This window comes from Prunus avium, chromosome 5, assembly GCF_965620075.1.
Source record: "Prunus avium chromosome 5, drPruAviu1.hap1.1, whole genome shotgun sequence".
Classification (NCBI taxonomy): domain Eukaryota; kingdom Viridiplantae; phylum Streptophyta; class Magnoliopsida; order Rosales; family Rosaceae; genus Prunus; species Prunus avium.
Genome location: NC_142288.1, coordinates 26,779,607 through 26,791,857, shown reverse-complemented (window position 1 = coordinate 26,791,857; position 12,251 = coordinate 26,779,607). Strand labels below are relative to the sequence as shown.

The following is a 12,251-nucleotide window of genomic DNA, read 5'->3' as shown; positions in this document are numbered from 1 at the left end:
CGAAGCAAAAAGTAAAAAAACACAGCTTCTTCTTTGCAACTTCATACGTGCCATTTCATTCGAATGTGTTTTTTCAAGGATTAGAATTTTATCATCTTGATGAGAGGAGGAGATTGACATCAAATCGAATCCTATCAAAATAGCACCGACCTTTCGTTATCCCCGAGATTACTCTAATCTTAAGCATAACATAATCCTCGTTTTGATTTCATTCCACTATTTGATTAAAACTCTCGGGTTATAATTTGACAAGAAATGAATATTCCCTGCTTCTAATCCGAAATGCACTTCCCATTATTTTAAGGAACTAATTTTTTTTTGCCAAAAATTAAAATGTTCATTATAATAAATAAAAAACCATAACATGCAGAATTTAGGGATGAAAATGGTCACCATATTTATCATTGAATAATGCTATAATTAAGAAAAAGATTAACTCAAACAAATCAGGATATGAAAAGTTAATGGGGGGGTTAAAGAATCTACAAAACAAATTATTATTTATTTATTTTACATGGAAAAAAAAGTTTTTAACTATTTTAGTGGGAGTATTTTTTCTTACCATTTTAAGCTAAGGTGTATGCTCAACACTTGATACGTATCCATAAGTATAACTATGGTTACATAAATCAAAGTAAAAAGTTAACTATGATTATGATTATGGACACGTTTCAAATATTAAGAAGGGTGGTATGAGCATACACTTTGGGTTAAAATGGTGAGAAAAATATTTTAGTTGGTAATTGTTAATTGATTTAAATTATTTAGGCACTACATATTTAATTTTAGTCCACCTCAAGTCTTGCTTGCCACGTAATAACATTATCATTTCAACACGTGCGTCTATACATGTCGACATTCACCCCCCAACTCTCTCTTCCTTTCACCCTCTACCCGTAGTTTCTTCATTTTTCTTCTCCAATTGAATTTCTCAATTTCCCATCTTCTTTTTCTGTTTGGTTCTCGCGAATCTACAATCAGACCAGACAAAGGGTCGACCCGTTAAATGAGTTGCTCTGGTAAGATTCCCAGTTGCCCCCCTCTCTATCTTTCTTTATTAGCAATCTGAATGAGCAAATTATTTATTTATTTATCTTTGTTTATTGTTGTCTGGGTAGGCCATAGATCTTCTTCATACGATTGCAGCTTCTATTTAAATGTTATACTTTGCTGCACTTATACATTGATTGCCAAAATCTCAGTGTCGGTTTCATGGCAACTTTTTGCATTTTTTACAAAATTTAATTTTTATTTTTAATTTTGGTTTGGGAGGGGTTGAATTGCTATAACCTCAAACTGGGCATGTCTGGGAAATGGTTAAGAAGGAAAGAATAAAGATTGGAATGTTCTAGTGCTATTGGTATTGAACCCACTTGCTAGAAGTTTTAGTTTTCTTGAGGGGTCATACTGTGGAGAAAACAGTGGCATTGCATTCTCTGATCATATCCATATTATGATGAATCATTGCAAATTTAATTGCTGTTGTGGAGTTTAAGATTGTCCTGTGAGTGTGATGATATGATCTTTTTTCTTTGTCTGTAAAATCAAGCGGCATTTCTAGTTTTGTTATCCATTGTCAAGTGTGCTTGCATATACAAACTTTTCGATGATAAATTTGTAGCTTGGAAATGTACTATATTGGATTGGGGTGAGCAAACTTTAGGCTTCTCGATTATGGTGAATGATGAATGTTAAACGTCAGTTTAGAGGCTTAGGAACTGATTTGTTGTCCAACCAATACAAGTTGAACTAGTCATTTTGATCGTAGCGTGTTATGTTACAACTTTAAGCGGATCACATACCATTTTAAGGAGAGGCCTTAGTTTGTACTTGGTGGGGAGACATCTGATGGGCAATGCATTTAGATTCTGTAATCTGATGTCATAGTCGTATGATGGTAATATGCTATTAGGATATTAACAAAAGATTTGTTTATTTAATACTTCATGAAAGCAGTGTTTGAAGGCTTCTTTGTGGTTCAGCTTTCTAATTTATGCTGTTAGTTTACGTGCATTGATTTGTGTATTGACAAGCTTCATTTGTCAGCTGGAAAATGGTCTGGTGACCTTAAATTGCACTTAGGGGAATTTCTAAATTCTGTAATCTTTTTTTTTTTCCTACTTTCTTGTCCCTATTAATTGGTACTGTTGAGATAATGCATGGAAAACCTCTGGTTTGTTTTAAGTTTTAATTGAGGTGGATTTCTTCCTGCTGCACCATCCATTGCGTATAAAAGTTGCTAACAAAATGCAGTTTTACATATTACAGGCTGGTCATGGTTTAAAATGTTATATAGATCCTATTCTATGATGGTGATGATTTGTGAAAGCCAATTCCTTCTCTAAGTAGACTTTTGAACTTGTGTAGGTTGCACTGATTTTGCTTTTTACTCTATAGATATGTGTTTCCCTTCATCCTTCTTTTGGACATCAAATAAAGTCTGAGGTTTCTGTTACTTCTGCTTCTACTTCACCATTTATTTTTGCAGAATCTTGTGGATTTCCAGAAGGTCAGTGTTATTTCTTTCTCATGTATTAGTCTGTTTCAGTTTCAACCACCATACCATATTTGTATAACCAATCTACTGTTTAATAGATTTTATTTCTCTGATATTTGTTTCCTTGAAAAGTTGATTATTTTGATATATTTCTGACAGGTTTGGGAATTTAATTTTATTAAATTAAAATGTCGTCTCCAAGCAAGAGGAGAGAGATGGATGTCATGAAGTTGTAAGTTGTTGGTTACTGTTTATCTCCAACCTTTGTAATCTGGGTCTTATATTTCTTAAGACTGGATTCCTCCTCCCTTTTGTTATACCAAAGGGGTATCTGTAGTCTTGTTGGTACAAGTACTTTAAATCATGTTGCTGCCTTCCTCTCTGGTACAATATAAAGCTATGTTTAATGTCTTTTTCAATGTTTTTCAGGATGATGAGTGACTATAATGTGGAGACAATAAACGATGGGCTAAATGAATTCAATGTGGAATTCCATGGTCCAAAAGAAAGTACTGTCTTGCACTCATCCTTATACTTTTTCATCATATAGAGTTCCCTATATGATTTTATGTGCGTGAATGGAGGCACATTATAATCGAATGTGGCATAAGCTCAACTTTGGAAAGTTTTTCATCTTTATTTGTCTTTTGGTAGACTTTATTAGAGGTTGCTCTTAGATTAATGCGTTTTGGAAACTAATATTTCTTTTTCTCCACTAGTCTTTTATTGGCTGAGGCTCTAATAGCTTTCATTTAGACATTGTTTAAAACGCATTTTGGTATAATATACTCTGTCTGATGCGGTGGTTGCAGGCCTTTATGAAGGTGGGGTTTGGAAAATCCGCGTTGAGCTTCCCGATGCGTATCCATATAAATCTCCTTCTATTGGCTTCATTAACAAGATTTTCCACCCTAATGTTGATGAGCTGTGAGTATTCTGCACTTTGAAAAGCAAAATCACCTCTCATTACATCCGATTAAGATGATCTTCTCTAGGATCTTTTAAGTTCTAATTGTTACTAGTACCCGGCACATTGGGTCAAATAAAGGCAGAAGCATTAAGTTTACTTAGAATGGTGTCATACTGCTGCTAATTATCAAATGCTTTGAATAAGTTTGTGGAATTGACAACATACTTTATTTTTCATTTCTCTAGTAAGCAGCTGGAACTTGAGTAATTGGCTATTGGTTTTTAATTTTTTATGACCTGACTGATTTGTTTTTCCCGAGTAATTGCAGATCTGGTTCTGTCTGCTTAGATGTAATTAACCAATCATGGAGTCCAATGTTCGGTAATTATCAGCCCAATTTAGTAATGAGTCTCATTTTGCAATACACTGCTTAAACACGTTGGCTTTGTATATCTGGACTCTCTTGTATGAGTCAGTGATGTTTCACTCTTCTTTTGTGTTTTTGTTTTCATATTTGTTCTTTTCTTTTCTCATCTGGATTTTCTTGGATTTCTCACATATATAGCCATGGTTCTTCTTGATGCAGACCTTTTAAATGTTTTTGAAGTTTTCCTTCCACAACTGTTGCTCTATCCAAATCCTTCAGATCCGCTTAATGGTGATGCAGCGTCATTGATGATGAAGGACCGAAAACTCTACGATCAGAAGGTGAAAGGTAAAACTTACTCTAGAATTAATCTACGTTTTTTCAATAAATATGCTTAAATTATTGGAAACAATGCCTAAAATTTTAGAACTTTATCTATATTTCCACTGTGATTTGTGGACACAGAGTACTGCGAGCGATATGCAAAGAAGGAGCATATTACCAATTCAACTCCAGATGAGGAGAGTGGTGATGAAAACATTAGTGATGAGGAAAGTGATTCAAGCGACGATGATATTGCCGGACATGCAGACCCATAGAGTGAACTGATGGTGCAGGGGGGGGGACTTTATCTATGATTAAAAACCACCAGTTATAGCAGCAGAAAATCCCCCATTACATGTTTACCATTTAAACTATGTTACTATCGATATTTGTATGACTAGATTCCTTTTGCTTGTAAAAATATCATGAATTATGTCAAATAATTTACTTCTGATGTTGGTCAATGGTCACTGAATTTGTTTAATGTTATGAAGAATCACATTGAAACACAAGACGCATCTATTTTATGTGCTCTTTCAAATTTGACCCTTCCATTGGTTATTTGTCTTGCTCAAGAAAGACTCACAAAAACTTATTAAGTGAAATGTGCTGATCTATATTCTTCTTTTTCTGGTCGAAAGGAAAGAACTAACAAGATATAGAGGCATTTTATAAAGGAAAGATCTATTTTTGGGACAAGTGAAGAGTTCTTCTGGGTCATTTTATAGAGGCAGCAGGATTTTTTTTTTTTTTTTGGTTACATTGGGAGGAAAGAGACCCCTTGGGGTTTCGAACCTGGGTTGTCAAGCAGGGGGAAGGGGGAGGCCACCACTGTGGTACCTGCACTCGACAGAGGCAGCAGGATTTTGGAAGAGACCACATCCAGCTAACAAGATATATATAAACAACAGCAATAAAGTAACAGTACCACCAATGAAAATCAAATGAAATCAATTTAGAATATAATCATATACTTATTTTAAACACATCAAAGTCTACAACTTGACTGGACCAACGAAGCTTAGTGATTATGTGTTTGTCCAACGTGCATCACATTAAGGGAGAGAGTGATACCTTTTTGTGCCATATGCCATGCACATCCATGGCTTGGTTGACTTTGCCTCAACTTAAACGAGTGAGTCACAATGTATAACCTATTTTAAGAAATTATCAACCCACATTTTTTTTGGACGAATAGGATTTTCACATAAACCTATGTGAAAGTGTAATTCAGAAATTAGGGAACTAATAGGATTCAAAGCCAGAATTTTTTAATTTTTTTTATGAGGTTGATATTCTAAACTATTCTAATGTACGGGAAGAGGGTTCAAACTCGGGTGCAATGGGGCGGACACACTGCCTTGGCCAACTAGCCTAACCCACTAATAGGATTCAAAGCCAGATTAAAATATTTGATTTTGAGCTCATTTTATGATACCTCTTTTGGTTACTTGTGATGGCCATTGGTAAAAGAACTCCATTTTACTGAACCAAAAGTTACCTTTCTTGCTGCAAAAACGCCTACTCTGTAGTCTATATGGGTAATGTGTTGAGCTGTAACAAGGCATTGCAGGGTAAAAGGCTTATCTGGGTTTTATTCTTTGATGTCTGAGAAGGCAAAGTTGAATCTTGACCACCCTTGGAGGGTCTCTACAAGTCACTATATCACACATTGTTAATTCTAGAAAGGCTATTGAGAAGGACATGCCATCAAAAATTTGACTGCGTAAACTGCCGGCACATATTTTTTTAGAATTGTTACAGGCTATAGTGCGGTGTGAGGCTCATTCTGCAAGCTCCTTATGGTACATAACCTTAACCATAAAGAATATTTCAAACTCTCTGTCAGTATCAGCCAATTGGCACCAAGTGATATTCCAGCAACAAACTTCAACATTGCTACTTTCTTCTTGTTTTGCAACTTCCATCAATGAAGCCCACTTCATAAAGAGGAAACCAAAACCACAGAGCCATTTTCCACAAAAAACTCTACTTGTACATAAAAATAAGAAAAAATGAATCGTTTTCCCATTTGGGTACTGGCCATTTTGATCTTTCTCATCTTTCCAATGGCTAATTCAGAAGATCAAGACTTGAAGCAACTCAAGCAAGTGCTGGTGCAATTCATGGACAAACTTTCACCAGGAAATTCAGTGAGAGATGTCAAATGGGGTTGGAACATGAGTTCAGACCCTTGCAGAGACCAATGGGAGGGTGTGACATGTGATAAACAGAATTATGTGAAGAAAATAGTTCTTGAAATGTCCAATTTAACTGGAGTTCTTGATGCAAATTCTCTCTGCATGGTACAGTCTTTGGGTGTTGTGAGTCTGAAGAACAACAAAATCTCTGGTCTGCTCTCAGAAGAAATTGGAAATTGCAGAGATTTGACCCACTTTTATATAAGTGGAAATCAGTTCTCTGGTGACCTTCCTGACTCTCTCTCACAGTTGAATAATTTGAAAAGGATTGATATATCCAACAATAACTTCTATGGTGAGCTTCCTGATCTGCCAAAGATTTCAGGCTTGATATCTTTCCTTGCTCAAAACAATCAACTTGATGGGCAAATACCAGATTTTGATTTCTCCAATCTGAAGGTGTTCAATGTCTCCAACAACAACTTCAGTGGTCCAATTCCTGATGTCAAAGGCCAACTCACAAAAGACAGCTTTTCAGGTAATCCTAAGCTATGTGGAAAGCCACTACCAAATACCTGCCCACCTGTCCCAACATCTATAATGCCAAAGAAGAAATCAAACAAATCCTCATCTCAAAAGCTTCTCATCTTCTCAGGCTACATAATACTTAGCCTGGTTTTTGTGTGCTTCTTTGTGTATAAATTTATCAGCAAAAAGAGGACCAGAGAATATGAGGAAAAGGGTGGAAATGAAAAGATTGCAACACCTGATACTGCTAGCACTGTGCCTAACACTATTACTTCTAGTGAGTTCAAGGCTGATGGTGTGCCTAAGACAGCAGAGTACTCATTGACCTCTGTTGAAACTGGAATGGTTCCACCGCTTGTAGTTCTCACAAGTCCATTGCTGATGGGGTTAGGTTTTGAGGAGTTGCTCCGAGCTCCAGCTGAATTGCTTGCAAGAGGAAAGAATGGAAGCCTCTACAAAGTCATGCTTGATGATGGGGTTAACTTGGTTGTGAAGAGGATCAGGAATTGTGGGATCTCGAGCGAAGATTTCAAGACGAGGATGAAAAAGATCGATCAAGCTAAGTGTCGAAATGTCTTGCCAGCAGTTGCATTCTATTGTTCCAGACAAGAGAAGCTCTTGGTTTATGAATATCAACCGAATGGCAATCTCTTTAACCTTCTTCATGGTAAGCTTGAATCTTGATTATATTAATTTTTGCTACAAATATATATATTTTAGAATTTGAGTATATCTAATCTACCAATGAGATACAGAAATGATTAACTGAAACACAGAGGATTTTCACAGTAAAAAGAAAGTCAATGCAACATAAAATTACTAAAGCTCAAAAAGAAAGGATGAAACTTAGAATTTATTTAGACTCCCAAACTCAATGTTCAGATGATTTGAAGGCCTAGCTAAGTAGGTTTGTAGTACAGAACATACAACAAAAAACTACATATCGAATCCATGGTTGGATTAGTAGCAAGTCAGCAACAATATTTTGTTCTTTTTTTTTTCCTCAAACCTTGATGCATTATGGTATGACAGAAAAAGGTAGTGGATATAAGTTTGTTGACATGGAAGTTCCTAAAGTAGCATTACTGATTATTTGTATGCATCATTTTTCGGGTCACAGGATCTTCAAATGGCCAAATATTTGACTGGGGAAGCAGACTAAATGTTGCAGACATCATTGCCGAGTCACTGGCGTTCATGCACCGGGAGCTACGTGAAGATGGCATTGCCCATGGCAACCTCAAGTCCATGAACATTTTGTTCAACATGACCATGGAGCCCTGCATCAGTGAATATGGGGTAATGGGGACTGAAAATCAAGACCAGTCATTCCTTTCTCCAAACAATGGAATTGAAAGTTCTAATGCAGGCCATGCATATAGCACATTCAAGGATGATGTTTATGGTTTTGGTGTGATTCTTCTTGAGCTTTTGACTGGGAAGCTGGTCCAGCAAAATGGGTTTGATTTGCCGAGGTGGGTGCACTCGGTGGTTAAAGAGGAGTGGACTCTTGAAGTTTTTGACAAGGCCTTGATCCAAGAAGGTGCAAGTGAAGAAAGGATGGTGAACTTGTTGCGGGTAGCATTGCAGTGCATAAATCCCTCAGCAAATGATAGGCCAAGTATGAGTCGAGTTTCGATGAGGCTAAAGTCTATAAAAGAGGAGGAAGAGAGATCTATATCTTCTGACCCATGAAAAGAAGAAAGAAAAAAACACTTCATTATTAAGTTGCATCTCTTGTTGGAGGAATTTGATTCAAAATCCTATCTTTCTATGCAGAAAAATTCTTTGCTTCAGCATTAATGGTATATGGTTGTATTTTGTTTTTGGGTTAACCTATGTCCTAAAATGTTCAATTTTGCTTTAAGGAGCTGTATATCCTGAGACTGCTATGTTCATGTCAAGCGGTATGAGTGATCTTACATGTAAATTATGATTGGAAAGCCTCATTCGTGACAATGAACACGTCACACATGGTTAAGGAACAAGTTGATGCCATTTATGACCATGTAATTCTTCATCAAATTTTCAGAGACTGCTGCTATCCTCTTCCTAAGTGTCACTGCAGAAGGTAAAACAAGAAGCAATATTTGACAAATGACAATTAAGAAAAGACATGTTATTTTAAATTAAATTCTCACTTTCTCAACAAGAACATGGCCTTGTTGGTTTAGTCATACTCACAGCAATTGCTTTCAAAATAAAACAAAATGGACTGATTCGATATCCACAGGGAGTCCAAAAACGTCTGAAAATGTGTCGTATAATTATGCAATTGGGCCACTCCTATAGTCGTGGATGACCAAAAACAGTGAACATAAAGAAATTAAAAAGAATAAAACTTGTCACAGAGGATGAATGATTTTGACATGGATGAAAGGTTGGCCATGGTTTTGAACATTATCATCATAATGTTGGAAATTGGCTCAAATGTAAAAGAATTTTGGAGTTGCCCATGTGAGTCAAAGTTAGTTGCCCATGTGAGTAAATGTTGGCTTACTATGAGGTCAAAAAGGGTGGATTGTTTGGTAGCCATCCATTGGTAAGTTTGGTAGCCAACAAATGAATAGTTGAAGCTTGCATTCACACTCTTGCATTTTTGGCTATAAATTGGAAGCAAATGGTTCCATTTGAAGCATCCCACCAAGTGTTGAGTAGAAGAGGAAAATAGCAAAGAAGGCATCTTGCCAAAGAGAGAAACATTTCTCTCTAGTTGTTCTTTGCTTTGTATTATTGTTTTCTCTTCAATTGTTGTGAGAGTGAGACTTGGGTGTATTTGGGGCTTTGGGTTTTCTTGAGTGATAAACACTTTGTATACTCTCTTTGATTATAGTGAATTACTCCGTCGTCTCCAAACTGGATGTAGGCATTGCCGAACCAGTATAAATCTTGGTGTTCTTGTTGGTGTTGTTTTGTGTTCCATTTATCTCCTGCTAGTTGTTGTTTATTTTTCACTCACAATTGGTTGACGCTTCCGCACAACAAGTGGTATCAGAGCTCCAGTTTTCGACTGGGGTTTCGTAGGAGTGAAAAATTCGTCGGAGCTACAGTTCCGTGAATAGTGCTGGTGCTACAGTTCCCGTGAACAGTGAACTGCTACAGTCGTGAACAGTGCTGTATTTGTGAACAGTGCCGGGGTAGATGGCTGGGGATAAAGACGAACTTGTGAAGGAGAAGGAGTCGGCATCGTCATCGTCGACATCTGCATCCAATAGACATCCAATTGCTACTACGAGGTTAGAGGTTGATAAATTTAATGGCTCTAATAATTTTGGCATGTGGCAATGTGAAGTTATGGATGTGTTGTATCAACAAGAGTTGGATATTGTTTTGGAGGATAAACCCAAAGAAATTGATGATAAGCAGTGGAAGAGACTTAATCTTCATGCTTGTGGCTCTATTCGATCATTCCTTGATAAGGAGTTGAAATACCCGTATATGAAGGAAACTTCTGCTAAGGAGTTATGGACAAAATTGGAGGAGAAGTATATGACCAAGAGCGCAGAAAATCGGCTCTTCTTGAAGAAGCGACTCTTCCGATTTCAATATCGTTCAGGTATTTCTATGCACGAACACCTCAATGATTATAATAAAATACTTGCTGATTTAGCAAACCTTGATGTGAAAATTCCTGACGAGGATAAGGCACTATGTTTGTTAAATTCATTGCCCGATGATTATGATCATTTGACAACTACTTTGTTGTATGGAAAATCCGAGGTGAAACTTGAGGAGGTGTCTGCGGCATTGGTGAATCATGAGTGTCGTAAGAAGGACCAGATGACTCACAATTCACAAACCGAGGCACTAGTTGCAAGGGGTCGAACAGAGGAAAGAAAATCTGGGAAGCGGGGAAAGTTTCCTGCCATAGACGAATGTGCCTTTTGTCGCCAAAAGGGTCATTGGAAGAAAGACTGCCCCAAATTGAAGAACAAAGAGAAGGAGAAAGCGGATTCTGAAGCAAATGTTGCAAAATCTGGAGATGATGATTTCGAGTTTGCTTTGGCTAGTTCATATGCTGATGGTCACTCCGAGGAGTGGATTTTGGATTCAGGTTGCACCTATCATATGTGTCCCATACGGGAATGGTTTTCTAGCTTCGAGGAGCTGGATGGTGGAGTTGTTTTGATGGGCAATAATAATGCTTGCAAAACACAAGGGATAGGCAAAATCTGTTTGAAGATGCATGATGGAACAGTCAGAGAATTGAGTGATGTTCGGTATGTACCGGATATGAAGAAGAATCTCATCTCATTGGGAGCTTTGGAATCCAAGGGTCTCAAGATCACCATGGATGGTGGAGTTCTTAACGCTGTGTACGGGGCATTGGTGGTGATGAAAGGTACAAGACGAAATAACTTGTATTTCTTGCAGGGGAGTACAGTTTTTGGTGGAGCAGCTATCACCAAAGCTGCTGACGCAGATAGCACAGACACCACGGAGTTATGGCATATGCGTCTTGGGCATGCTGGTGAAAAAGCGTTGCAAGGATTGGTGAAGCAAGGCTTATTGAAGGGTGCAAAGGCATGCAAATTGGAATTTTGTGAACACTATGTGCTTGGTAAGCAAACTAGAGTGAAATTTGATACCGTTATTCACCACACTAATGGCACTCTAGATTATGTTCACACTGATGTTTGGGGACCTTCCAAGAATGCACCTTGGGGAGGTTGCCATTATTTGGTCTCCGTTGTTGATGACTTCTCTAGAAGAGTATGGGTGTACACCATGAAGCGTAAAGATGAAGTCTTGAAGATATTCCTGAAGTGTAAAAAGATGATTGAAACGCAAAGCGATCGAAAGATCAAGACTCTCAGATCAGACAATGGTGGTGAATATAGGTCTGATCCTTTCTTGAAAGGTTGTCAAGATGAGGGTATTGTGAGGCACTTCACGGTTAGGGAGACACTGCAACAAAATGGGGTGGCGGAGCGCATGAACCGTACTTTGCTTGAGAAAGTTCGGTGTATGTTGTCTAATGCTGGATTAGGCAAGGCATTTTGGGCTGAGGCAATTAGTTATGCAAGCCATCTCATTAATCGGTTGCCGGCTGCTGCGAACGAGGGCAAAACGCCCATGGAGGTATGGTCTGGTAAACCTTGTACTGATTACAAGTATTTACACATATTTGGTTGTTCTGCTTACTACCATGTCAGGGAAAGCAAGTTGGATCCAAGAGCAAAGAAAGCTCTGTTTATGGGCTTTAGCACTGGCATGAAGGGATACCGACTCTGGTGTCCAGATGAGAAGAAATTTGTTGTAAGCAGAGATGTGACTTTTGATGAGACTACTATGATTAACCAGAACAAGCATGAAGGTGAAATTGAAGCTACCAAGACCATGAGTAGTTCAAAGCAGGTGGAGTTACTAAAGACTCCAGTTGTTCCAGTAAGGTTTGATGAAGAGGAGGCACCTACCCAAGAGCCTCCACAGCAACAAAATTGGGTGTATGCCAAGAAGATGGAATCCTTGGAAAAGGATAAT

General features: G+C 37.7%; 2 protein-coding genes across 3 annotated transcripts; both read left to right on the top strand.

The window, feature by feature from the left end:
* Positions 1–858: 858 nt before the first annotated feature.
* Positions 859–4,562, top strand: LOC110766892 (ubiquitin-conjugating enzyme E2 5). 2 transcript variants are annotated; one of them, XM_021970297.2, is made up of 8 exons: positions 859–1,019; positions 2,398–2,509; positions 2,657–2,729; positions 2,927–3,006; positions 3,310–3,424; positions 3,736–3,788; positions 3,994–4,122; positions 4,240–4,562. In XM_021970297.2, exons 3-8 carry the CDS (start codon positions 2,686–2,688, stop codon positions 4,371–4,373), a joined length of 555 nt encoding a protein of 184 aa, XP_021825989.1. In that variant the 5' UTR covers positions 859–1,019; positions 2,398–2,509; positions 2,657–2,685; the 3' UTR covers positions 4,374–4,562. The 2 variants fall into 2 exon arrangements, with proteins under 2 accessions (XP_021825989.1, XP_021825990.1); XM_021970298.2 differs by having other exon boundaries at positions 863–1,019; positions 2,368–2,509.
* Positions 4,563–5,958: 1,396 nt separating this feature from the next.
* On the top strand, positions 5,959–8,671 carry LOC110766885 (putative inactive receptor kinase At2g26730). Its single transcript, XM_021970287.2, has 2 exons — positions 5,959–7,434; positions 7,888–8,671. Exons 1-2 carry the CDS (start codon positions 6,114–6,116, stop codon positions 8,460–8,462), a joined length of 1,896 nt encoding a protein of 631 aa, XP_021825979.2. The 5' UTR covers positions 5,959–6,113; the 3' UTR covers positions 8,463–8,671.
* The last annotated feature ends 3,580 nt before the right edge of the window (positions 8,672–12,251 follow it).